General features: G+C 32.4%; 6 protein-coding genes across 19 annotated transcripts in view; 3 read left to right on the top strand and 3 right to left on the bottom strand.

Moving 5' to 3' along the window:
* The window catches only part of LOC143343624 (uncharacterized), a 92,983-nt gene extending 81,131 nt beyond the window's left edge, over positions 1-11,852 (bottom strand). The window contains exons 1-7 of one of the 7 annotated variants that reach the window (XM_076768699.1): positions 11,560-11,852; positions 10,297-10,605; positions 7,511-7,620; positions 7,212-7,426; positions 6,759-6,947; positions 5,851-5,994; positions 4,773-4,869 (exon numbers count right to left, since the gene is read on the bottom strand). In XM_076768699.1, the coding sequence (XP_076624814.1) occupies positions 4,773-4,869; positions 5,851-5,994; positions 6,759-6,947; positions 7,212-7,426; positions 7,511-7,620; positions 10,297-10,469 (928 nt within the window). In that variant the 5' untranslated portion in view covers positions 10,470-10,605; positions 11,560-11,852. Of the gene's footprint in view, positions 1-4,772; positions 4,870-5,850; positions 5,995-6,758; positions 6,948-7,211; positions 7,427-7,510; positions 7,621-10,296; positions 10,684-11,559 lie in introns of those variants that run through there. The other 6 variants (XM_076768696.1, XM_076768700.1, XM_076768701.1 and 3 more) reach the window with 6 other exon arrangements.
* Positions 3,466-9,536, top strand: LOC143343629 (cilia- and flagella-associated protein 299). 2 transcript variants are annotated; one of them, XR_013079992.1, is made up of 2 exons: positions 3,466-4,210; positions 8,530-9,536. XR_013079992.1 is itself a non-coding variant. In XM_076768713.1 (2 exons), the coding sequence occupies exon 2, from the start codon at positions 5,073-5,075 to the stop codon at positions 5,778-5,780; it is 708 nt and encodes a 235-aa protein (XP_076624828.1). In that variant the 5' UTR covers positions 3,989-4,210; positions 5,059-5,072; the 3' UTR covers positions 5,781-5,873. The 2 variants fall into 2 exon arrangements, 1 of the variants encoding a protein (XP_076624828.1); XM_076768713.1 differs by lacking the exon at positions 8,530-9,536 and adding an exon at positions 5,059-5,873 and having other exon boundaries at positions 3,989-4,210.
* Positions 11,853-12,631: 779 nt separating the features above from the next.
* LOC143343630 (synaptic plasticity regulator PANTS) lies at positions 12,632-13,787 on the bottom strand. The gene is made up of 3 exons (XM_076768714.1): positions 13,526-13,787; positions 13,233-13,397; positions 12,632-13,140 (listed from the first exon to the last, which is right to left on the bottom strand). Exons 1-3 carry the CDS (start codon positions 13,616-13,618, stop codon positions 12,910-12,912), a joined length of 489 nt encoding a protein of 162 aa, XP_076624829.1. The 5' UTR covers positions 13,619-13,787; the 3' UTR covers positions 12,632-12,909.
* A 752-nt stretch (positions 13,788-14,539) lies between these two features.
* On the bottom strand, positions 14,540-20,753 carry Sni (SDR family oxidoreductase sniffer). 2 transcript variants are annotated; one of them, XM_076768711.1, is made up of 6 exons: positions 20,622-20,753; positions 19,888-19,939; positions 17,898-18,088; positions 17,251-17,403; positions 16,892-17,112; positions 14,540-15,592 (listed from the first exon to the last, which is right to left on the bottom strand). In XM_076768711.1, exons 1-6 carry the CDS (start codon positions 20,745-20,747, stop codon positions 15,565-15,567), a joined length of 771 nt encoding a protein of 256 aa, XP_076624826.1. In that variant the 5' UTR covers positions 20,748-20,753; the 3' UTR covers positions 14,540-15,564. The 2 variants fall into 2 exon arrangements, with proteins under 2 accessions (XP_076624826.1, XP_076624827.1); XM_076768712.1 differs by having other exon boundaries at positions 17,251-17,361.
* Bcl7-like (chromatin remodeling complex subunit BCL7B-like protein) lies at positions 14,714-16,433 on the top strand. 4 transcript variants are annotated; one of them, XM_076768719.1, is made up of 4 exons: positions 14,714-14,852; positions 15,169-15,244; positions 15,311-15,413; positions 15,497-16,433. In XM_076768719.1, exons 1-4 carry the CDS (start codon positions 14,761-14,763, stop codon positions 15,613-15,615), a joined length of 390 nt encoding a protein of 129 aa, XP_076624834.1. In that variant the 5' UTR covers positions 14,714-14,760; the 3' UTR covers positions 15,616-16,433. The 4 variants fall into 4 exon arrangements, with proteins under 4 accessions (XP_076624834.1, XP_076624833.1, XP_076624832.1 ...); XM_076768718.1 differs by having other exon boundaries at positions 15,308-15,413; XM_076768717.1 differs by lacking the exon at positions 14,714-14,852 and having other exon boundaries at positions 15,071-15,244.
* On the top strand, positions 19,022-26,368 carry Trxr1 (Thioredoxin reductase 1). 3 transcript variants are annotated; one of them, XM_076768708.1, is made up of 8 exons: positions 19,022-19,187; positions 21,983-22,206; positions 22,280-22,410; positions 24,151-24,380; positions 24,466-24,680; positions 24,755-24,937; positions 25,417-25,775; positions 25,860-26,368. In XM_076768708.1, the coding sequence occupies exons 1-8, from the start codon at positions 19,037-19,039 to the stop codon at positions 25,987-25,989; spliced, it is 1,623 nt and encodes a 540-aa protein (XP_076624823.1). In that variant the 5' UTR covers positions 19,022-19,036; the 3' UTR covers positions 25,990-26,368. The 3 variants fall into 3 exon arrangements, with proteins under 3 accessions (XP_076624823.1, XP_076624825.1, XP_076624824.1); XM_076768710.1 differs by lacking the exon at positions 19,022-19,187 and adding an exon at positions 20,367-20,548; XM_076768709.1 differs by lacking the exon at positions 19,022-19,187 and adding an exon at positions 20,752-21,019.
* The last annotated feature ends 2 nt before the right edge of the window (positions 26,369-26,370 follow it).

The raw sequence follows: 26,370 nt of genomic DNA, 5'->3' as shown, positions 1-26,370 counted from the left end.
GAAAGTCTTTTTTTTCACTCAAAACTTTCAGCACATACTCGAATTTTTTTCTCGAAAGTGGGTAGGATTTCGGAAGTATGTGTATTCACCAAAAATGATTGTAATCAACCCCCACAACCGAAAATAATTTTTCCACAACGATTTGAAATTTTTTAATTTAATTGTTAATAACTTTTTAACGAAGCCTCCATCAACAAATTGGTATACTTGATTTTCGTCTTATTTTGGCCTCTAGAATCCTCTATTAAAATTTTTCCCAGGGGTGGCCAAACACCCTGTATATGGTAGTAGTCCATTACGATTTTTTAGTCTATAGTCTAAAAACCAATACTCGTACATGGATGAATTTAAGGGTTATCTATTTGTAAACCTTTAAAAGAATCTATTCTTTTTGTCTCGCACGTTCTCCAAAGAAAAAATGAATAATTAAACTTTAAATTGTTATCATTTTATTATTGCCATTTTGACCATTAAATTAAAATGTTTTCTCTTAATTATGTTATCTATTGGTGTAATTACATCAGTAAAATGCAACATAAATTGTTAATAAATAATATTTTTGTGTTCTGTAATTTCAAGTATAGATTCTGAGATCTAGTGTTAAAGAATAACCAGCCTTGGCAAAAGATATCTTGCTGATATAAAAGGTGTCTAAGCTACCAAAATTTCGTGGACGCGAAGAGAAATTCTTTCAGACAACGGACCATCGAGACACGCGTTTTCTAGCGATGCAAAAACAGCGTAATGGGCTGTTAATTATTCCGGGCATGCGATTGTAGCAGCCACCCAGTAAAGCGTGCATTGCTCGGAGCATGGCTGCACGTACTATTGTGTCAGCGGTCGAACGGAACCAACAGGATACCCGACACGCGTCCAGAATTTTTTCTTTCCTTTTCCCCACGATACCTAAGCCATAGTTGGCCAGCTGCTTTAGTAAGTGTTGCCTCTCCCTACTTGGCTTCTTTGCAAACATGCGACTTTTGAAGAGTCAAATTATCTCGTGTCTGACGATTAACATTGAACAACCGCTAGAATTCCAAAGGTCTTACCCTCATAAACATAAAACATCATAATTAACCTTAAAAAGGCCAAAGCACTCCGAACCCACCATTTAGAACATCAACAATTTGGAAAATAAGTTACTTCTCTTATCGTACTTTTAATGTATTATGGATACACCTTGTGCGTGACAAATTATTTTATTGCAATACAGGGTGTTCGGCCACCCTTGGGACAAAATTTTAATAGGGTATTCTAGAGGCCAAAATAAGACGAAAATCAAGAATGCCAATTTGTTGATGGAGGCTTCGTCAAAAAGTTATTAACAATTAAATTCAACAATTTCACATCGTCCCGGAAAAATTATTTTCGGTTGCGGGGATCAATTACAATCATTTTTGGTGAATAGATATACTCCCGAAATCCTATCCACTTTCGAGAAAAAAATTCGAGTAAGTGCTGAAAGTTTTGAGTGAAAAAAAAGACTTTCGAATCGTCTTGGAAAAATTATTTTTAGTTGCAGGGGTCAATTGCAAGCATTTTTGGTCAACGGACATACCCCCGAAATCCTACTCAGTTTCGAGAAAGAAATTCCGTACCAAAAATATAATTTCTGGCCAGAAATGTCTGCCCGAATTTTCATGCGAATCTTTAAAACGTCATAACTTTTGAACAGATTGGACGATTTTAATGTTTAAAAAAGCAAACTACGCGTATTTTGATGGAGAATATGTGCAAATCGAAAAAATATTCGAAAAGTTGGTCCTTGACCTCGTAAAATGAGAAAGACCCCATAAAAATGGTCCAATTTTCAAACAGCCATAACTTCTACAATTGTGAATATATTTCAATGAAACTTTTTTCTGAAGTAGAGCTCATGGGTACCTACAAAAAAGTAATAGACAACTTTTCTGTAGGGCGTCAAACAAAGTTACTAAAAATGAAAAAGGAATTTTTAAGAAAAATCGACAGGGGGTAGCTGCCTAAATTTTTCGACGAAAAAAAAAATTTTTAATTAATTCTAAAAAAATTATTTTCGGTTGTGGGGGTCAATTACAATCATTTTTGGTGAATAGACATACCCCCGAAATCTTGCGCATTTTCTAGAAAAAAATTCGAGAAGGTGTGAAATTTTTCAACTGAAAAAAATAATTTCAAATCGTTTTAGAAAAATTATTTTCGGTTGCGGTGGTCAATTACAATCATTTTTGGTGAATAGACATAACCTCGAAATCCTGCGCATTTTCGAGAAAAAAATTCAGTACGGGCAGAACTTTAAACGTTAATAACTTTGTAACAAAGCCTCCATCAACAAATTGGTATTCTTTATTTACGTCTTATTTTGGCCTCTAGAATCCCCCATTAAAATTTTTTTGTGCCGAACACCCTTTATAATCCACACTTTTCAATATGCAATTACCAGAAATTTTTAACTTTACTTAAAAATAGAAAATTTATTTAATTTTATTTCTTCTTTGTACGATATACTTGAAAACAATTGCCAAGATGTAGAGGAATTTTACAATATTTACGCATATTTATATATAAAACATAAATAAATGGAATATAACATACAAATTATTTCTAAAAATATATTGATATGTGTATGATCTGTGGAATATGTAAATCAAGAAATGATAACGAATCTTTAATAGAGAATCTAATAAAATGTAAACATTGCACTCATATTGTTAATATTTAACACTATTTCATTCTCTATCAGTGTCCACAAAATTATTTTAATAATGAGTATTGATCATTTCGTTCTTTCACTTATCTAAATCGACAAGAGAAATGAATAATAATTGAAACAAAAATATTATGAAACTTGCTTGCCAAGGTAATAGTAGAATCAAGTTTCAGAAACCGCAGAAACAAGTCTACGAGAACCAGACACAATAAAATAATTAAGAAGGTATGAGAACAGCTCGATGACCACACTGCTATTAAAAATTCTTTTTATCGTCTTCATCTTGTTGGGATTCGAACAATCACTAATTCTTTGTTGAGAAAGAGACCCCGTTAAAACAATTAACTTTCATTTCTAAAACTTCTTTTCAGATTGTTACCTGTGTCAAATAATTTCACACATTATTTCATTTAAATATTACCTATACAAAATGTCTTAATACAATCGTTGCATAAGATAATTGTTAAACAGAAACAAAAATACACATTTGTATTCAATGTTGAAAGAAAAACCTATTTGCGAAAACAGCAATCAAACGCGTATTAACAAAATGTCGAAAATATGAAGAAAAAAAACTTCACCTGCCAAAAACTAACAAACAACCGAACGAATTGCATGATAGAACACTACAATTTTTTAAAGAAGTAGTAATTATAAGTCTTATTTAACTCAATGGTACACTAAAAATCTTAAGTATGCGGGAAAAGTTCGAAGAAGTAATTCGAAACCGTATTTTCATACGGGAAGAAGCGTTAAGCAGTGTCGACTTACTTTCCGCAGCGAGTGTACTTCAACTGGAAGAAAGATACAGTTTGGTTTGGTCTTCGACGTTTGAAAGTCATTCGTTTTCATAATAGCGTTACGTGGTGGTTCGAGTTTTGCCATACAAACCGTGACATTGGTATATTCCGAAAATGTTATTGGCCACAACGTCTTGTATAAAATATAATCGTTCGTAATTTAGGAAGTGAAACTTTGTAGATGGGCAACTTAAATCAAAAAATAATATCCCAAAACACCATTACGAATGCTAATTTTCAAATTTCTATACAGATAAAATATTCCTACATTAATCGCAAAAATTATTACGCCTATATACTCTTTTATTACATATACTGTATGGATAAAAATAGAAAGGATGAAAACGCTCAACAATGTTAAGTGAGTCATCGTGCGTGACAAAGTTGACATCATGACTCAGACTAACCAGAATGTAGAACATTCAAATCCAGAAAATCATATTTAAACACACGATACACTATTTACGTAATATGAAATATATTAAATATAAATGCTGTAAACCGTTCCGTATTTCGAAACGTATTCGCCGAAAACATATCTGAAATGCAATTGGCTGATTATAAGAGAATACTTGCACCGCCATCTAGCGATTATTAGCTTCTTCTAGGCAACAGTGAATGTCATTGCCAAACGAACGATAATGTGCGAAGTATTAAATTAAAAGTAGAATCGATTGTGCAGAGTGAACGTTGACCCGTGCAATTCTATATATCGCCGAACGTGAGTACGAAAAGTAAATACAAAAATAATAGATAAATATCGATAAAATTCAGTAACATATGGGCACACCTTAAAAATGCGTAATTTCCTTATCCCCGTTTGATGTTTGTTGAAATGTTATCACTGTTTAGAATGCAGGAACGTATTTTAAAAATTGAAGCGGAAGATTAACCTCAACTTTCTATCAAAATGCGCGACAGCGAATGAAAATAAATTTCGTATAGTTACAAAATAATTTATTTCATCCGATTGTTTTTTGTCTCGAAACGTTCATTTACACACTCATTCGTTACGATCGAATATCTTATTCGTGAAAAAAATAATTTATAAAACGGAAAGACAATACACGAAATGCTTTTTTTATAAGAAAAGGAAATATATATTATTATTTGAATAAAAATGTCTAATTAATCTAGGTTTTACTTTGTTTATTTCATGCAAATACTAAATTGTAAAATTTGATCACTTTCTTAAAAAATGTATACTTTCAAAAGGCAATAACTATACTAACTACAAATATGGATTATGCTTTTTGAAATAAAACCAGTAAGAATCGACTTACCTATAGCCCTTGAGACACTTAATGCTCCATTAACTCGCAAGTCTCCCATACATTCCATCACTATTCCTCCCATCTTTTGTATTCTTTGCACTTCATCCTAAGAAAGAGAACTATTGTTTTTTTTTTTTGCACTTTATCATAAACCATTTGAAACACACTAGGCATACCGAATATCAATTGTTTTTTGTGCAAACAAACTTTAACCAAAAATTTTATGTCAAACAAGTCATTCAAATAAATAATATACTTTAACATTATCAAATTGCTATTAAAATTGTCAATCCAGAATATTATTTGGAAATGACGATCATAGGAACACAAATAGACAGTGACAAAAGATTATTGGAATTCAAAAGTTATGAAGATTATTTGGATTCCTTGGTAACATTCGTTGACCTTGGATACATAGGAAATCTTTATACTGTGCGTCGATTAGCTGAACTTGGATATCGTTGTACAGGTGAAACACTTAGCGAAGAAGCATTCTATCAGCGTTTAAAAGCTGTGAAAAATTTGCTGTTTCCAATCTATAGATCTTACGAGTTAACATCAGAATTTGTAACACCAAGCAATGCTGTAATGCAAGAACTTGCATTTCGTGAACGTTCAAATAGATTGAAAATCATATCCACTATAATATTCATAAGAAGTTTTACAAAACTTCAATTCGAGGTCTCTGGTTACATAGACTTTAGCGAACGACTCGAGAAAGAAAATTGGCTTCCATATTTTCAAGGAAAACAAAAACTATGGCCTCGTGCATCCGACCTCGCATATTATTATTGGAGAACAAACAAAACGTGCTTAAACGAAACTTCTAATTATCAGCCAATTATAGATCCAAAACATGGTCTCCGATTCAAACACTGTCACGATAGACAGTTAATTACCGTTGATCCCAGAATACCCTCTCCAGGTGTAGATACAACAAGAATAAGAGTGCGTTGTCCAGAATATGAACATGTAATATTATATGATCATGTTATTCGGTGTAAAAGTTATACTTAAGTGAAAAATATGTATTTAAGTGCATTTGTAACGTCATAATCGTGTTAAATAAATATTGGCATGTACTTACTTTACGATTAAGTCGATGAGGATTTACTAATTGAATGACGCTGTCGCGCTTTATTAGTATAGCTGAGGAATCTCCTACCCAGGCAACGTATAATTTTTTATTTAATAATAAAGTGCAAACTGCAGTCGTACCGCCAGATAGTTTCTAAAGGGAAAATGTTGAGGGTAATATATGTACGAGTAGTTTATATTTAGTGGAAAGATTATAGTACAGGTGATAAAAAAACAGTGTTGCTTCACAAGTCCAGGTATGCTTTGAAAATATACTGTTTTTTTAATCCGATATGCATGCAAGGTTCCTTGCTATGGACTTTGACATAGGCAACTCTATACATCGCCAATGACACTTGATTGACAGCCACATCTAATTATGCATCGACAGTTATGTTTAAATCCTCTTACCAACAGCACCTTGAACCATTAGACTTGTATCTTTTAAGTTTACTTCAACCTCCATACCATTCATAGTTTTGATACTTCAACTAGTATAAATTATTTCATCCTATGAACATAACAGAGCATATCTGTGCCATCTTCGTAAGTACATTCTGTGTTAAATAGCTTTATAAGCCATTGTTCTTATGACATATCCAACAAATGGTACATATATCAGACTCTGATATGGACTTGAATGAAATCAATATCAGAGCTTGTTAGTCCTAAAAATGCAAACAATAATGTTTGCGAAATAATAAACACGACATCCCTGAATACTAACATTAATTACGGCCGTAAAAGCTTCAAATCTCGATATATGATACGCTCGGAGTCAAGATTAAGAGGCAAATTATACTCTCTGGGTACTAGCATCAAACATGGATTTCGTATTAAAAAAATACCATGCATGTGTACCTTGAATCCCTCGCTATATTCTTTCCACCAAGTATACAATAAAATTATATTGCTCACTTGTATCTTTAACTTTTCCATAAACTGTGTGTCCGTAGTAGTAAAAGCTTCGCGTAAGGCACGCTCTGGATCTATAGGATAATATATGCTTTCCACTAAGTATTGATGAAGATGAATAGCACTATATAAAGCTGCATCTCGTCCTCCGTGTCCATCGAATACTGCATAGTAACTTGCTACAGACTCGTCCTGAAATTGACAAGTATTTATTATTACATAAAATATTTGTTACTTATTTAAGGTGGCCCAGGAATTTCGACTACCTTGAATATCTCAGTCATTTTTAGAGATATAAGAAAACTTCATTTACAAAAGTTGTACAAGTAGAGGATTTTTGGAAATCTATGGCATTCTCAATACCGTACAATTTTTGTGCATAAAGTTTTTTCACATCTCTGAAAATAACAGATATGTTCAAAGTGAGTATGATACAAATTCAGAGCTGATGTTTACCTCAATATCGAACATAGCGTGTAAATCATGTATAACAACAAAGCGGTCCTCCATTGTTCTTCTACAATTTTTATTCCCACATGCTATTACTTGTGGCAACGGCGTCGTAGGAGGCGGTGGTAATAAATATACCAATCCGCTACCGTTCATGTAGCGAGTACATATTTCAATAACTTTACGAGTAATGATTTTCGTTAATTTTACCGAGGTGTATGCTGTAAGACAATATACATTGTTATCAAACACTTGCATTTTTTTTTGCGACTAGAAATACAAAAGTCTATACCATAGGAACATACCTTTCAGGTAATATTTATATCCACACTTTTCCGGTTGTTCTTCGCACATGGATTTGACTTCTTGTACTACTTGATAAACCACATGTGCTTGCAAGCTTGCTGGGCATGGCCTGAAATATTATAAAAGTCTTTAAACGTGTAATTACGTTCGAGGATTTCGAATAATGGTATCTCGTGAAATAACAAACTTCGCGTTTTAAATACTACTCTGAAGTTAGGTAACGAAAAATTAACCAAAACGGGATGCTCGAGGGTAAGAAAGCAAAATTCAGAATTCCATTTCATTACAGTGAAAATTATATCCTCATAGATAGAACCATGGATTTTTCATTTAGAAATTGTCTCAATCGTAAGCGTAAAAAAAGTATTTTAAAATTTATCTAAAATTAATTTGTAATTCGTATCGAAGAGACCTTTGTAGTTTTTGTTCGTCGATATTCCTTTTATAAAGTTCAATCTTTAGTAATGTTTCATAAAATAAACCGCGATTGTCGTTAATCGTTAATTGCATTTATACATTAAATTTAATCGTTAATTGCAATTTATGGTTAACAGTAGTATGTATCATCCTTCCACGAAAAGAAGGCACAGCGTGTTTATTGGTCGAAAACGGTGACGAAGATCGGTGACAGCCAATCAGCGGACTGTAGCAAAAGTGGAAAACACGCTGTGCCTTCTTCTCGTGGAAGGACGATACTTACGCACTTCAATCGTGGAAAGGATGAGTGATTAAAGATGTTGGGCAAAGTAACATATTTAAAAATTATTGAAATCTGCGAGGCATGACCTTTTTTGTACAATTACTAAACTTTTTTGTTTTGACGTCTTAACGTAAAAAAAAAGATTGGTTTCCGATATTTGACGTGTAAGATAGCGTTTCGCAATTTAGATATAAAAAATCTATGGAAAGGAGAAGTAACTCGCAAAGAACTTCTGTTCCGCGAACAAGGAGACTGCGCTTTAGATAAATATTTGGCTACAAATATAAACGCAAACAACAGCGAAGCATACGTTTCAAGGTTGTTAGAGTCCGAATCTTACGAATTGCTTTGTAATTGTACGATACAAAACAAGAGCATCGTGCAATCTTTGATGAACGATCGTCCTGAACGAATCCTCGACGCACCTGCACCATCGGTTTTGGACTGTTATCGACCAGAGCAGGGAATGGCACCGATCATCGACACTTATCAAAATGAACGCAACAAAAATTTCGACGAGTATTTCAAGGCTGTGGATATGTTAAATGCAGTAACTACAAACGAATGTGACATACCTTACGACGGTACCAAAAATAAGTACAATTTTTAATATTGTCATTTGAACATGATTTGAGATTTAATCGCTCATTTTTAAAGAAGAAAAGAACAAACGAGCCCGGGATTTAATCTTTAATATTGCATACAATATATTGCAATGTTGTATTTACTAAATATTTTGATTAATTAGAGAATTAAAGTATCGAAAATTGAATGGATTAATTATTTAAAACCTGTTATACGATATCAATGTGATTCTGCGTTGCACATGCATTCATTTACCATTGGTCGATAACATAAATTTATTTTATATTTCATATTTGAAATATAATTGATTGCAATCAATAATTGATTATTATCACGGAATTCTACCGTAAAACATCATTCGTAGATAATGTCTACTTTAATAAGAAAATTATTTTAATTTTTAACTTGACAACGTTATCTTATCTTATTACATAATCAGTTATCAACACTAAGATCGTAATGGGTTAAAATATAATTCGATTTACGTATAGAATTTCATTGCGTTTGAAAAATAACATAACAAAGAAAAGAGTTATCTTCTTTGTTTATTTTTGTTTAAAACGTGACTGCAATGGAAGAGGATAATTCGGCGGCAATCTCGGACAGTTCAGATAACAATAAATTAGAGCAGACGTTTCATTTAAAATTAATCATGAATGCCGATAAATTCCTGTTATAATTTCACTGTGGTTAATCAGACCACCAACGACGAAATTGATTATTTCAATTAAAAGTTAGATGATCTTTTTATAGCGCTAAAAAATTAATTTTGAATGAAAACGCTCAAATTCATGTATTAAATAATAATATATTATTACATTTATTGGGTCGATCAAAAAGTTCATGCAAACAAACACTTTTTAATGATGCATTTTTTATTTTCAAATGGCAAAACGTTATTTTAAACGATTTTCATAAAGAATAATAATACTTTAATATTCCATTTAACACGAATGAATAAGTATATCTACAGTGTTCTCGGTATCCTTTATATCGTAATGATAATTTTTCAATATCTATGAAAGTCCAATTTGTACAACAAAAAGATAACGCACGAAACAAATAAAAGCATGGAAAACGTCTATAGTCGCCAGATGAAAACTACCATTGATCGATCGTAAACCTTTGTGTCATTTAGTGCATATGCCCTTCCTATTTTTATCGTTTGTCACGTGTTCCTCGACGCGACAAACGTTGATAAACAATGACTGTATATCACGTGTATACAAATAAGAATAAAACTTCAATTGATCTCTCAAGAAACCGTGCGTTATTTGATAACAAACTGCAAGAATATCTCACTCGCGTACGGAGACGTAAAGTTATGCAATGGAAGAAAAAAAAGAATTACTGGAAAGTTGTTGGTTTATAAGACCTATATCGTCTCTGTTTACATTCGGCACCGGTCGTCATAAAAGCTATCAACGAATGAACATACACGATGTCCGCCCACGCACCGACACACCGCAATATCGTTAATTTAAGAGTACATTCACTTACGTCGGATCGAGGTACTTTAAAGTCACGTTGATGATCTCACCAACGAGCTCAGCATCAGTCACGTAGCAAAAGTTCACTAGGGGCTCAACGTACGGATTCAGCCAGTCGACTAATTCGGTGAAAAAATGTCTATAGGCTCCGATATAATCGGCGTCAGTGCAATCTTCCGCCATAATTTTCTAACTTTGTGAAATGTCTAAGGAACGAAGCGCGCACTCTGTTCTGTCTGCACAAAGAACACTAAATTCTCTGCTACAATAACTCTTGCTGTTCTCGAGGAAACGTTAACACGATACTAGGTAACTAGAGCTTGACACGTTAAGACCAGGGTCACACGAGCGTCGAAACGACGTCCGTTTTTATACCCTTCCTTGTCTTACAATTGAAAAGACATAGGAACGCCGATCTTGTCTGTCTTCGTTGTTTTCAATTGCAAGACAAGGAAAAACATAGAAACGCACGTCGCTTCGACGATCGTGTGGCCCTAGCCTAAGCCGTGTCCCCACTGCGTTGGTATTTGCCATTCGGCGAAGACGCTCGGCATTGCCGAACAAGTGTGGAATTTGTGAACATAACTAATTTCTCTAAGAATAGGGAAAGACTGGGCATTAAAACTAATCGAAATGTACCGCGATCGCTCTGATTTATGAAATTAAATATTATAAAGACGTAAATAAGAGACACGATGCTCAAGATTAAGTATATTGACAATGCTAAACAATTGTGCCGATCGGCTTTGCCAATATTTACGTTCCCATAACATCGGCATTATCATAGGATTAAATATGCGTTTCAATTTACGCAGCAAAAACGTACATAGTATAAGTGATTTTACGAAAGAGCATAGGCGGTGATGTCAATATACTTAATCTCAAGTGTAGATGTTCTCTTGCCTCTGATTTCTACCTTTATAACATATATTTCTACAGTCCCATAAATTAGTTTTAATACTTGTTTGTCCACTCTTTTTCCATTTTTAGAGGAACTGGTCGTGCTCGACGGTTTAACAATAACTAATCTCTAATTTTGTCGATGAACTGGCACTGTTGGTTTTGATACAGTTTCTTTTCATATTTACCGACATTGTGCCAATCGGTATTTTACACCACGCGACTCAACCGACGCATACGTCCACACTTATTTGGCTTTACCGAATGGTAATTGCCAGACGCAGTGGGAAATTCCCACTGAGAACACGGCTTAAGATTATCACACACGAAAACACGGAAACGGAAGCAAGAGAAAGAAAATGTATCTATGTACGTGTGTATCTCTTGAACGATAGACCGAACTGTCGCTTTTATAAAGGAGTCGCGCTGTAATCAACCTATTCGTTGATAGGTAATATTTGTGTTTGGATTACATCACTCATTCAACATCGCGTACGCACGTCACACTACAGGCTCGATCGAACGTTGCGTTTCATCGACATGCGTCTCTTAGAGAAGTGGGGAGGATTTACCGCGACGTTTAAAACACTATCTCTCCCGTTTCTTTAAGTCCGGCGTCACTTTTTGCCTTTCCTTTTACCACTGACCACTTGCGGATTCAGTCTCGTAACAGAGGAAAAGTGCGTAACGGAATTCATCGAACGGTGCACTGCGCATGTCCGACACGAAGCTTTGCACTCGCTGCTTCAGCCGCATACACTGCTCCATCTTTTTTTTTTTTTGTCAAGCGCAATTGTTATATATTATCATCCGCGTAACTCGTGTCGGTGCATGTGTCACTTCCTTTCGATTCTAGAATATCTTTCAGAGTTCCATTTCCTTTCTGGTTATTAACACACGCTTGTTTTCCATGCTTAAAAATGCATTCGACGATTGTTCAAATTTCAGTGTCAACTGCAGAAATATTCAGTAGTTCGATGATACACTTACCATTTTATAGCGTTCTTAGACACTAACGTTATTTAAAAATATATCAATATTAGAGATTATTCGAGAAATAATTACTCATATAGTATCATCAATCCTCAATTTAGAAACAGATTATTAAAACGTTTTTATCCATGATGCAATGTTTGGTTAGCTAAGTAAATTACAAGATGTAGAATATCTTTTCAATTTGTATTGAAAAATATTTTGTATTACGAGTATACAATTTCAGTTATTAATATCAATTCATCTCACGGAAATCATAATATTTTTCGATGTATCAACTTACTTTTTATCTCAACAAAATGCAAGTTAAATTTATAAATTTATTTCGTATAAACGTTCTGCTATTTAACTTTACTTGACTAAATGGACTCTAGTTACACCATAATTTGTAACAATCGTATATTTGCTTTTATACGCAGGAAATTTCTTAACCTGACCAACACTGTCATAAATGTTTACTTGTTTTATAATTTATTACTGTAATTACAAAACTCTTATTATGTACACAAGTATTATACATTTTTAAATATAACCTTAAAACTAAGCAATCCATTTCCACCTTTCAGACACTCATTTTTCTTATATCATTTCACAATTAATTTTCAACATAATATATAGAGCAAAGTTTGAATAAGTTGGATTTTTTATTAAAATTAAATGCAATATCATTTGATGAATTTGTATTGCTTGGTTTATTAATCTTTCGTAATATTAGAAAAATCTAACACTCCTATATTATATTACATGAACTTTTTGTGCTATTTTGTTTAGCAATATCAGGGTTCTTCATTTCCTCGCTCATATATTTTAAATAAGAATATTCATATTTGTCTTGTAGCCACTGAGGTAATGGTGCATTCCAATTTTCAGGCGGTTTATCTCTTCTAGACCAAACATCATTTTTATAATGAGGTTGTAACCTCTCCATTCTCCGATTTTTTTCACTGGTTATTAATTCATCCTGTAAATAACGCAATATTAGTTTTTCAAGAACATTAAATATTTCATGACAAATAAATTTTTATAAAATATGTTTCGATAAGTCCCACGTACATATGCTTTTTTAGATTTATGTTTCATCCAAATATAACAGTTGTGATAGTCAGTTTTCCATTGGGAGCATTCGATTAATTTCCCATATACAAAGTACTGATGAAATCGTGCTGACATGCTTTTGCAGTCATTATATTCTTCTTTATATATTTCACATGGTCTTATCTAAAATGTACAACATTTTCATCTATAAGAGTTGTGTAAAATGAAACTAACTTCGTTGCAATAATGATATATTTTACATTTTACTATAAAAGACTAACTATAATTATATAAACATCACAAAACTGTACCATCCAACTATATTCATCTGCTTCATTTTCTTGTTCAGATGTATGTTTTTGATCAGGCGATGCAGACACATTTGTATCGTTAGATTCAGGCATCTTTTTAATTAAGGTTACCGGTCACTTTTGTCTTTAATCGAACAAATGCTTACAACAGTTTATATTTATAGCCAGAAATTAATATGTACATTTTAATGTTCAAAAATACAATTTTGTTAAAATTGTAACAATCATACTACGAATGTTTAGTAACCACGGGTAATTAAAAGCTTCGGACTTCGGAAAAACCTATATATCGTATTACGTAACATTTACAAGAGAAATCATAATTTATATATATCTCAATATCAATATTATAATATATATAAAATTTAAGAAATAAGAAAAGAAAAGTAAGCGTGTAAGTTTAACGAATTTTTTAATTTTTCGTCACCAATGATGTAGTTTGTTTTCTGACCTTAATTATTAAAAGCGAATTCACTGGAAATCCGCCTTAAAACAACAATATAATCAAAGTCGAATACAAAATACATATAATACGTGACAAATAAACTTTTATTTGTTATTAAAGAGTAATAAAGCTTTTATTTGAATAGCAAGAATTTATTATTATTATCATCGAATAATAAGAATAGGGAATTCATAACATGACATATTTAAATACATAAATTCATTGCGTTTCTATGGAATTATTTAAGGCTGAATTTTACATTACATTTAGGACCTACGGTTATTAAACGTGAATTCTGTACTATTTAAATAATAATTTGTCATAATCGCAGAGTTCTGTGTTCAAGCCGAAGGGTTGAATCGTCACTCTATTTCTAAGTCCGTCACTGTCCGTGGTTCGTTGCAAGCGCCATTTGTTCGTTCATAGTTTCCTTCAGTGATGCTCATTCTAACACAATTTTGAACAATGTCTAACTTTTATTAAATTTAACGCATCGTCTCTGTCAGAACTTTTTATTAACATGAAACTTTCTATATATTCGATACGTTTCTTTGTGAAAAGTTTATCCCGTTGATGAAAGTCACTGATTACCGCCACTCCCTCCACACCTCTTAATTCCAGACGTATTGTCTTGTTATGATAATAGTTCTCTTTTTTGTCTTTTATCTAAAGACGTTTATGACTGCACTGTCGAAATCTGTAACTACTGTCAGTTTCCTAACCTCTTCGCCGACGAATGTCCTAGTGTTTCGTGTTGTGTTCAATTAATAGTGACTTATAATCATATAACATGATGTCGCGGTCAGTGCGTGCAGAGACTCGTAGTCGTGCCAAGGATGATATTAAGCGTGTAATGCAAGTTGTTGACAAAGTTCGCCATTGGTAAATCACTTAACATATTATAGATGCACGAGGAAATGTTGAAATGTATTACAAAAGAAAAAAAAAAAAGTAGTAAAATTATATTGGATATCGGGAATGGATTAAAATTTTTATTGTTTGTGACATTTAATAAAGATTTTGCATTACACATGTCGGCTATAAACAGACTTCTGTAGCTCTGAAATGTTTCATGCGTGTTGATTGAGTAATAGTGTTCTATGTCTGCTTTTTTAATAACAGTAAATAAGGTAGCCTTTCTATTTGTTGATCCAATATCGATCAAAAGAACGTGCTGTTCATGCAAATGCTTTTATAGGGAAAAGAAATGGGTTACAATAGGGGAAACTACTATGAAGATATATAAGTGGGTGCCTATATCGTCGCTCGATCAGGTGAATAAATATCATGTGTTATATTCAAATATAAGAAGTAATAATAAATACCTTGTTGTTTAGAAGAAGAAGGGAAAGACAGTTGCAGACAAGGAAAATGGTTTGCCAAGGAAAAGCGGACTAGATTCTTCTAATTCTAACTTTGGACTTACGGAAGATTCTAACACATGTGAGTTGAATCATTATAATTTTTAAAGTATTCAGTGTTTGTCATTGAATGATTATATAAAAAATTTTGTTTGAATATATTAGGTTTCTCAACAGTTAGCGATTCCCAAGGATTAACTGACTTTTCTGCACATCTGGGGTTCTCTGAAGATTCAAATTCTCAAAATAGTGAACCAATGCCTAAAAGGTTAAAGACTGATTAAAGTTTATTCTGTGACTGTTGTTTGGAAAATGAGGTATTTAGGAAATCATTTATATCTTGTATGAATTTGCACGAGATAAGATTATCTTAGATCATAGTTGTGAATGGTTAGATCGAAAGTTTTTCATTTTCTACTTTACCCTATGTTTAGTAAAAACTTTTACATATTGATGAAAAGATTAATTGTACGAAACAAATTGAATTACGCGTAGTGAAATTGAGTTTTTAGAACTAATAATGGTTTCATAAAAAAATTATGTTGAATGTTCAGTCCGTTTTAAGATCTGATTAGAAGAGAATAAAATATAGATTGAAATTATTGTTGGAAACGGATTGTCCATTTTAAACAATCTTTGTGTTGTCGCAGTATTATTTCATTTTTGAAATATATCTACGTAGTATTTTTGTAATACATAACTGTGAAGTAAATAAATATGTTACATAATATATACATATATATACGTAACATTATCATTTGCTTCATAGTTATATCTTACAAAAATGATTAAAAAACATTTGCGCATTATAATCTTGAAAATGTATGATAGATAATAGTACATTTATTTTTGCTGTAAAATAGTATCTCAAATGCCCTTATTTGTAATGTTCCATTTCAATGTATTTATACCTCTAACACGATCATACGTTCAATAATTATTTGGTAATTGAAGATCATTGTACATATATCAAATATCATTTCTTGCAATTTACTACTCTAGGGCAAATTTGCATTCCTTCAGATTATGTTATAGCACCGTGACATGTACAAAATAAGCTTCAACATTTACCAATAAAATATTATTATTGCGAATACTTGAATTGATGCTTATATAAATTTTCTAGAGGGAATAAAACGTCCTTTAATGAAATTATAATTTAACTATTTTCATGTGTTCCAGAATAATTGTACTCGAGATTTATAAATTTTGTTTGCGTTGGCTTTAAAATTAAAAAAAAAATGTGGCATATAACAACTATTATAATCTCTATATGATAACTGTACATATAATTTTTTACTTATGATTTTAATACTCTGTTTTAAAATATACATAGAAAAATATTTGAATAAGTCATGTGCTTTAATATTCTTTAATACCCATGTTTTAACATATTTAATTAAAACAAAGTTTCATGTTGGATAGTTTTTTAAAAAATTATATAATATTTATGCAAATGGCATATATCAAAAGTATAAATTCAAAATTAATCTTTATTTGAAGGTGTTGTTTATGGTGTTCAGAGTATTGATGCTTAACAACAATACGAAAATCATTTACCACGGTAAACTTTTCCGATCGTATTGAATAAAGCAGCCTGTATGTTCAGAGGTTAATGAACTTAACGTGTTCAAAATGTTACTAACACTGGTATCAATATCCATGGGTGCATTGTTTCCTCCCATGTCTGTACGCACCCAACCAGGATGTAAACAAGTGACTAGGATTCCATCTTCCTTTAAATCGATGCTCATTGATTTTGTTGCTGCATTAAGTGCAGTCTATGAATTGAATAAGGTCCATCAACTATGTTTATTATAAATTGATTGCAAACATGATTAAAAAACATTTAAAAAGATTATATATAATTTACGCAAACGTAAGACGATTAAGTGTTAATTATAACAAATGAATATTACCTTGCTACATCTGTAAGGATAATATCCACCCTGATTATTTTCAGCAATACTTCCAAGAATGGAGGACATATTAATAACTGCAGACCTTTTGATGTTCATCTTTGACTTGTCCTTGAAATTGTTAGATGCTATTTTCAACAATGGCAGAAATGCCTTAAAATACAAAAAATTAATAACATTTTTCTATAATTTATAGATTAAGAAAATGCAATTTCGAAACGACTTTTTCAAAAGATCCAATGAAAAAAAAAACAAAATAATGTTTTTATAATATCAATTTTGTCTACTTTTTATCTCACAGATTTGAATAGTTTAGCTATTAAAAGATTTACATATTCAGCCATTGCCTTTCGCATAATTTTTAAATTATAATTCCTATTTAAAATAAATGAATAAAACATTAATTTTTATAAAAATTTATTTCTTCTTAGTATCTAGTATCTCTTCAAGACGAACATTCCATGCAAAGAAATTGAGAATAAAAACAAATTAAAATATTTAAAAAAACGTTATTTAAAGATGTAATTAGATCGTCATATCTATTTTATGTATCATGTGCAGATATTTTATTATCATTGTTTTTATTCGTTATTATCTGATTATTATTCAGACGTCAAATCTGTTTAATTCGTATGCAAGAAACTTACCTTTGTCAATAAAATTGGCACCACTGTGTTTACAAAAAATGTTTCTGTAAGTTGTTGCTCTTTTACGAAGTTTAGTCTTGTAAATTTTGAGCTGATCCCAGCATTGTTGAACAAAACATTCAGCCCGTCGTTGCCGACTTTTTCGCCAACAGTTTGCACTATTTTGTCATAATTCTTCGTATTGACTAAATCTAATTAAAAACAGAAAAAGGAAAAACAATGTACAAATGAGAAAATTCAAATTTAAACAGCAATAATGAAAATACATAATTATATAATAAAAATGGTTCGTTGTTATTGTTAACAGAACATAAGTTTCTCGTATTATTAAATATATAACGAGAAATTATAATGAATACGAGTTTATTCTATATTTAGCATACCTTTAACTGTAGTAAAATTTACAGTAAATGTTGTTTCACTTTTGCACTATAGCAACTGTTCTGATCAATATAATAGTATTTTTCGTAGAATGGTTACGCGGTGCATATTTGTTGCTCTTGTACTGTAATTTTTCCTAGTTTCAAGAATATTTCAAATTATTGCGATTTGTGGTGAATATATTTTTCCGCTCTCGGTAAGTTGTATTATTTTCCTTTATACATAAATTTCTTGCCGTCAACTTCTTTTATGGTACAGAAATAATGTATGGTAAAATATAATTTTACGCAAATCGAGAAGACACCCATTTCGTTATAAGAAACTATGTTTCGAGTATAAATAAAGCGTTGTCTTTAACGAAGTATGCAATTTTGATTTGTAGAAAATTAATATTTAGACGTGTATTTCTCGATTTAATTACTATATCTTTTACATTGCGTTAAAATATATGTATAAAGTGTTTTCTACTTTTTCAGAATTTTTTATATTTCTTCATCGCACTACATCTTTATTTTTTTATTTAATTGTTTCACCTACACAAAATTGACTTAATTACTGTTCTAAAATGACTTTTCTTGCGTGGCATATCGTCTATCAAGATGACAAAAATATTATGAACGGTTATTATCAGATAGCAGAAGCACTTCGTGATCAACACGATTCGTAACGTACTTAAATAAATTTTTACATAATTGATAGTTTAAAATTTCGTCGATCAAACTATCAAACGAATCTTTCTCGGCATTGTATCTTGTAACATGAAATCTGACAGCTCTAAGAAAAAGAGATCGTGGTGTCTCAGCTGTAGAAAGAAATCGCACACCTTGGATTCGGATTTAAGTGATCAAGAAATGCAAGAACCCACGGAGCCGTTGGACGAACTCGTCGAGGAACAAAACAATTCTTTCGGTAAGCCTTGAAAATTAATGTGCAATTTATTGATTTCGTCCAATGTTTCGTTGTTTGTTTTAATGATGTGATCTATGAACGATTATAAACGTCCACATGAATCATCAATTATTTTCTGCAATGACGTTGTACTTTTCTAACAATTCTTTGAGTATACTATATTCTTTGTATAGAAATTTCTCTCTATATGTATATATCGTGTATTTCTTCGTAAAATTTAAGAACGAATTTATTTTATTAAATTTTAGTATAAATATTTCGTAAAGTATCGTAAATTTCATATTTCAATGATTATTATTATTATTGTCTAATTTTTAAATTAATTTTATTACAAACTATTAATACTGTAATAAAATTTCAAAAATTTTAATATATTTATCATTCTGATCATTTTATATGTAATTTAGATTTATATTAGTCTATGCTGATTTTAATTATAATAGTGTTTCATAGTATTCTATTTGATCTTACAATACAAAACAAGTTTTAAAACTGTTTTATTTTCTTCTTCTTTTTCCACATATTTTTTGCAGAATATCATTCTTTATTGCTAATATTTATTATAAGTTATGCATAAGCTATTGACTAATAATACCTTTCGCGAATTGAAAATAATTGGAACTTATATTAGTATTCCTCGAGTTAATTTTCTCGGAATATAGTTGGGAAAGAATTCTCAAGGAGAAATATCAGTACTTACCTATTTCGATAATGTGAATATTTGTCGATTTCTCAGCTAATGCAGTCAATTCCTGAAAAAAATACTGAATTCTCATCTATTGGAAAAATTAATACATTACGAATTTCCTAAATTGCAATACTGTAAATTATTTGATGAAGATACACCGTCCTTGAGGCGTTTGCATAGCGTACGGTTAATTTAAAAAAAATTCGTGAATTATTCGATTATGAAATTGTACGTAAAATATAATATTTCTGAAATCGATGAAAGGATTTTTGAACTGGAAGAAGAAACGTTATGCTATATGTCAGAGTTTTCATGAGTATCGATTGCCGAAATTTTAAAAATTGGCTCGGAAAATCAGATTTTAAACTTCATTCTATAATGAAATCTGCAATGACTTGCACGTCATCACTGACTTGCGTAATCAACGATGCGTGTTACATGAGTCACTACAAATCAGACTTAAAACTTGCGCGATTGTAGTTACCGAGTAACAGATGGCAGTAAACGTATGAAATAGGCGTTAGTTCACTCTTGTCTTTCAGTCTTAAGAAGTCGTTCGTGCCCGGTGCATCGAATTGTTAACGTCTTTTTTAAGAAACGAACAATCTCTCGTTACATTCCTTTATAGCGTGGATTTAATAGAAATAGTGAAAACCGACGATGGCACCAATTGGTAAGTCGGACTTGTGAAATGTATCCAACCGTTACGTAATGTCATTTTTTATTTACTTCGCGGCCAATCTTACCCTTGCTTTATTCGCGTTTCGGCAAGTTGCGAAAATATTCCGTGGCGGCTGCGACAGTTTCGTTAAGTGTTTCACTAAACCCAAACCCAATCCACGATTGCAACCTGTGATTAAGATTGACTTCATTTCTTCTTGCGGCTTTCTTCCTTCGGATATTTCGCGTCGCTAATCTTTGATATTTGGTAGTTCTCAAGTAATTTTATTATCGTGTGTTGAGTGTTACGGGTGGATCAACGTGACGTCACGTGACCGTGATCGGGTCGCAATAATCATGGCGACGTTAACAATGCTCGCTAGGCTCGTGTCATTTCGCTCTGCTCATGCCAAATTGCTCGAGTTACCATGGTCCAGGTGCGATGCGTTTCCTTATGGTAAAACTGCAATGGCCTGCATATGCTGTGAGTGTCGAAACCCGGTGATATTTTATACGCAGACACGGCTCAATTTTATTGACGATAAGCGAAAACTGTGTTTATTATATTTGACAGTTACATGCTATACCGGCAAGGTTACAATCGATCGAATTCAAATAATGTAGCTTGATTTATTTAAGAAATTAGTCGACTTGTATGCGATCTTCAAAATGATTTAATTCTCATATGATGTATTTGCTAATTATGTGTAACTTCATGCAAACTGAAATCGGTATACGGCCCCCCTCCCCACACGGTCCCATTCTAACACAGTGAAAGGATTACTGATAACCTTACATAATACCATGCGCTTGGGGAAAACCATGTTTTCATCTTTGATATATTTGTTTGAAAACCGCTTGTTCTATGAAAATATGTTTCAAACAAAAATTGTAGATCATAAAGTGGGTTGTAAGTACCTACAAAATCGTGTATAATTTTCCGGGATGCACTCTGCATACATTTGCACAGTTATTAATATTTTTAACAATAGTACAAAAAATAATTATGTCTTTTGAAACATAAGTCTTATTTTTGCACTGGTTCTTAACTTTGTACAAAACAATTTTACACTATGCAATATTTTCTAGAAATCAGTTCATCATATTGTACAATGTGGGTAAAGGAGAATAATTCAGTTGTGTTTCGTTTGTATATATTTATTCGACCGAGTCTGCCAAAGTCAGGCCCCATTGTGGGTCTTGTTGTTCGCCATTCGACTGTCCTAGAAATCAAATTTGAGGTTCCTCTTCTAGGACAGCAGTTGTTTAAGGGCATCGCGTAATGCTGGCAACAGAGAGTCAGCCTATAGTTTAAGTCTCTGCACCAATGTTTATATTATGCAATGTTATACCTGTTGCATCAGCCGCCACATACAACAGTTTACCCATGTAACTTGAACAAAAATATTTGAAAATTTATTTTTAATAATTATTTATTTTTCCTCAGCTGATCAAACATTCATGTACGACCTGCTTGTTATTGGTGGTGGATCCGGTGGTTTAGCAGCAGCTAAAGAAGCAGCGGATCTAGGTGCAAAAGTTGCAGTTTTTGATTATGTTACACCATCTCCTCGAGGTTCCACTTGGGGTTTGGGTGGCACTTGCGTAAATGTTGGTTGTATACCAAAGAAATTGATGCATCAAGCTGCTTTGCTAGGAGAAGCTGTCCATGTATGTACTTCATTAAAATTAAGACTGTTTATAAAAATTTTAAGAACCTTTTAATCTTATAATTTTATTCTAGGAATCGACGTTCTATGGTTGGCAATTGCCAGATCCAAAAACTATTCAACATGATTGGGAGGCATTGAGAACCGCTGTACAAAATCATATAAAATCTGTGAATTGGACCACGCGTGTAGATCTTAGAACAAGGTTAGTGTTATTACGATTTTATATAAAAGATATGTTTATTTTTTGTCCAGTAAGGGTAGAAGGGTAATTTTTAGAGTATAAGAGTATGCTAGAGATTCTAGGGTAGGTGATAAGTAGTCCAACTCAGTGAAAGTTAATGGAAGACTCTTAACTGTTTTCTTAACCCAATATTAAATCTAATTTTTATTGACTTCAAATTAAACGTTCTTAATATGTTAAGAGTATTACTGTATACGTTTCCAAATAAAACAAATATTATACAGGGTGTTCGACCACCCCTGGGAAAAATTTTAATGGGGGATTCTAGAGGCCAAAATATGACGAAAATCAAGAATACCAATTTGTTGATGGAGACTTCGTTAAAAAGTTATTAACGTTTAAAGTTCCGCCCGTACTGAATTTTTTTTTCGAAAATGCGCAAGATTTCGGGGGTATGTCTATTCACCAAAAATGATTGTAATTGACCCCCACAACCGAAAATAATTTTTTTAGAATTAATTAAAAATTTTTTTTTTCGTCGAAAAATTTAGGCAGCTACCCCCTGTCGATTATTCTTAAAAATTCCTTTTTCATTTTTAGTAATTTTGTTTGACGCCCTACAGAAAAGTTGTCTAATACTTTTTTGTAGGTACCCATGAGCTCTACTTCAGAAAAAAGTTTCATTGAAATATATTCACAATTGTAGGAGTTATGACTGTTTGAAAATTGGACCATTTTTATGGGATTTTTCTCATTTTGCGAGGTCAAGGATCAACTTTTCGGATATTTTTGTGATTTGTATATGTTCTCCATCAAAATACGCGTAGTTTGCTTTTTTAAACATTAAAATCGCCCAATCCGTTCACAAGTTATGACGTTTTAAAGATTCGCATGAAAATTCGGGCAGACATTTCTGACCAGAAATTATATTTATGGTACGGAATTTCTTTCTCGAAACTGAGTAGGATTTCGGGGGTATGTCCGTTGACCAAAAATGTCTGCAATTGACCCCTACAACTAAAAATAATTTTTCCAAGATGATTCGAAGGTTTCTTTTTTCACTCATAACTTTCAGCACTTACTCGAATTTTTTTCTCGAAAGTGGATAGGATTTCGAAGGTATGTGTATTAACAAAAAATGATTGTAATTGACCTCCGCAACCGAAAATAATTTTTTCAGAATTAATTAAAAATTTTTTTTTTCGTCGAAAAATTTAGGCAGCTACCCCCTGTCGATTTTTCTTAAAAATTCCTTTTTCATTTTTAGTAATTTTGTTTGACGCCCTACAGAAAAGTTGTGTAATACTTTTTTGTAGGTACCCATAGTTCTACTTCAGAAAAAAGTTTCATTGAAGTATATTCACAATTGTAGGAGTTATGATTGTTTGAAAATGGGACCATTTTTATGGGGTTTCTCTCATTTTGCGAGGTCAAGGACCAACTTTTCGAATATTTTTACGATTTACACATATTCTCCATTAAAATATACGTAGTTTGGTTTTTTAAACATTGAAATCGCCCAATCCGTTCAGAAGTTATGATATTTTAAAGATTCGCATGAAAATTCGGGCAGACATTTCTGGCTAGAAATTATATTTATGGTAAGGAATTTTTTTTTCGAAACTGAGTTCCGATTGAGCGGCAATCGTTCGTAAAGGGTTTAGAAAAAAGGTCTACGTCGCTAGATCTGTTGATTTCAACTCTCGGGTCTCCTTTTCAAAAAGGAGTCGATGCCAATGGGTATATCTTTTATATTTGCAGATTAGTTGAATACATTAATGCGGAAGCATATTTTAAGGATGAACACACACTGTGGGGAAAAATGAAGAATGGAGAACAAAAAACGTATACAGCTCGAAACATTTTGATTGCTGTAGGTGGTAGACCCAAATACCCCGACATTCCTGGTGCTTTGGAATATGGTATAACTAGCGATGATATTTTTAGTTTAAAGAAAGCACCAGGAAAAACGCTTGTCGTTGGTGCAGGATGTATCCTCTTTCCGTGACAATTAGAATTGTTAATTTTTCAATTTAGTTTCTATACGTACGTTTAATTTCCTTAATAAATAAATAGACATTGGTTTGGAGTGTGCTGGATTCTTGAATGGTTTAGGCTATGATGCAACAGTAATGGTTCGTTCCATCATTTTGCGAGGATTCGATCAACAAATGGCAAACATTGTTGCTCAAGAAATGGAAAGACGCGGTGTGCACTTCATCTACCAAGCTAAGCCGTCGAAAATTGAGAAACAAAGCGATGACCGGCTTCTCGTACATTGGGTCGATAAAGTATGCTTCCAAGCTCGTTTCAAATAATCAACGTTTAACGTTCACGTATTATAATACATTTTCCATTATATTAGGATGGACAGACCCATAAAGATGTTTTCGACACTGTTCTTTTTGCTATTGGTCGCAAAGCGCTCACAGCACAATTAAAGCCTGAGAATGCTAATATCAAAACTGTTCCTGATTCTGGAAAAATTGACGCGGTAGACGAACAAACGAATGTTCCAAATATATACGCTGTCGGCGATGTGCTTCATGTGAGTTTTTTATTTATCAATTTTCAAATACTGAATTTTGTAAAAAGATTTCAAACCATTTTACACCAAATCGTGCACTTTTTACATTCGATGTTCGGGATTTTGGTGAAATTGAAATATGTGATCTAGAGTTAAAGATTGAGATATCATTTTTCTGGATTCGGATTTGTTAAAGAAATACAGAATGATAGATTTTGCGATATTTGTCTATTGCTCTGAAATTATCAGATTTATAAAGTTACTATTATTTCAATGAAATCAATAGATCATAGCAGTTTCAATAATGGCATTTATACCTCTGAGTTTCTTTTTTTTATTAGCTACCTTTATATTCATTTAAGCAACGTATATACCCGGAATGTTTAATTCCGTATAATAAGATTCTATAGTATTTGTTATAAAAGTACAAGAAGTTGTTATGTGAGAGTTTAAAGTCATGGAAACACATATACGTTTACAACTATTTTCATATACCTTAGAAAAAACCAGAGTTAACACCTGTTGCTATACATGCTGGACGATTGTTGGCAAGAAGATTGTTTGGAAAATCAACGCAACAAATGGATTACACGAACGTAGCGACGACAGTGTTTAGTCCTTTAGAATATGGCTGTGTCGGTCTCAGCGAAGAAGCTGCGATTGCTATTCACGGAGATGAAAAGATAGATGTGTACCATATGTATTATAAACCCACGGAATTTTTTGTACCGCAGAAGGATGTTTCTAATTGTTATCTGAAAGTTGTTGCTTTTAAAGGCGGTGATGAAAGAGTGCTTGGTATGCACTTCGTCGGTCCACATGCTGGTGAAGTCATCCAAGGCTTCTCGGCTGCTATGAAGTATGTTATTAACTTTTTTCGTTTGTTTTTTTGGCGTTATAAATTATTTTGTGCTCCTGTTATTTTTTATTGTTTATTTTGTAGGTGTAATTTAACATTCCCAAAACTGAAAGACACAATTGGTATCCACCCAACAGTCGCAGAAGAGTTCACACGAGTGTCCATAACTAAACGTTCCGGGCTTGATCCTAAGCCAACGAGTTGCTGTAGTTAAAGGGCACATAATTTTGAAACTCGTTAAATTACTGATATTTGTGAATATTTTAAAAGTGCGATCGATACTAAACGTTTTACGTGCTTGCGCGTGACCATTCGCTTCGGAACTAATTTATCGAGAGAGGCTTCGAATCGGAAATATTTTTTACCAAGTGCATATAGGAGAATTATTAGGATATTACAGTATTTTGAACAAGACGTTGTAAAGCAATTTACGACGCATCTCATCGAACAAGATATTTGCTTCCTACGAAGCACGTTATCGACATGAATTGAATTTGCATGTTGTACTTATAGCGATTTTTATAAATATAATTTTTGCAGGTACAATATATATTATGTATACATTCAAATGGAAATAAATAACACTGAGCATATT

The sequence above is a fragment of the Colletes latitarsis genome, chromosome 7 (genome assembly GCF_051014445.1).
Source record: "Colletes latitarsis isolate SP2378_abdomen chromosome 7, iyColLati1, whole genome shotgun sequence".
Classification (NCBI taxonomy): Eukaryota; Metazoa; Arthropoda; class Insecta; order Hymenoptera; family Colletidae; genus Colletes; species Colletes latitarsis.
This window is presented reverse-complemented; position numbering and strand designations above follow the sequence as displayed.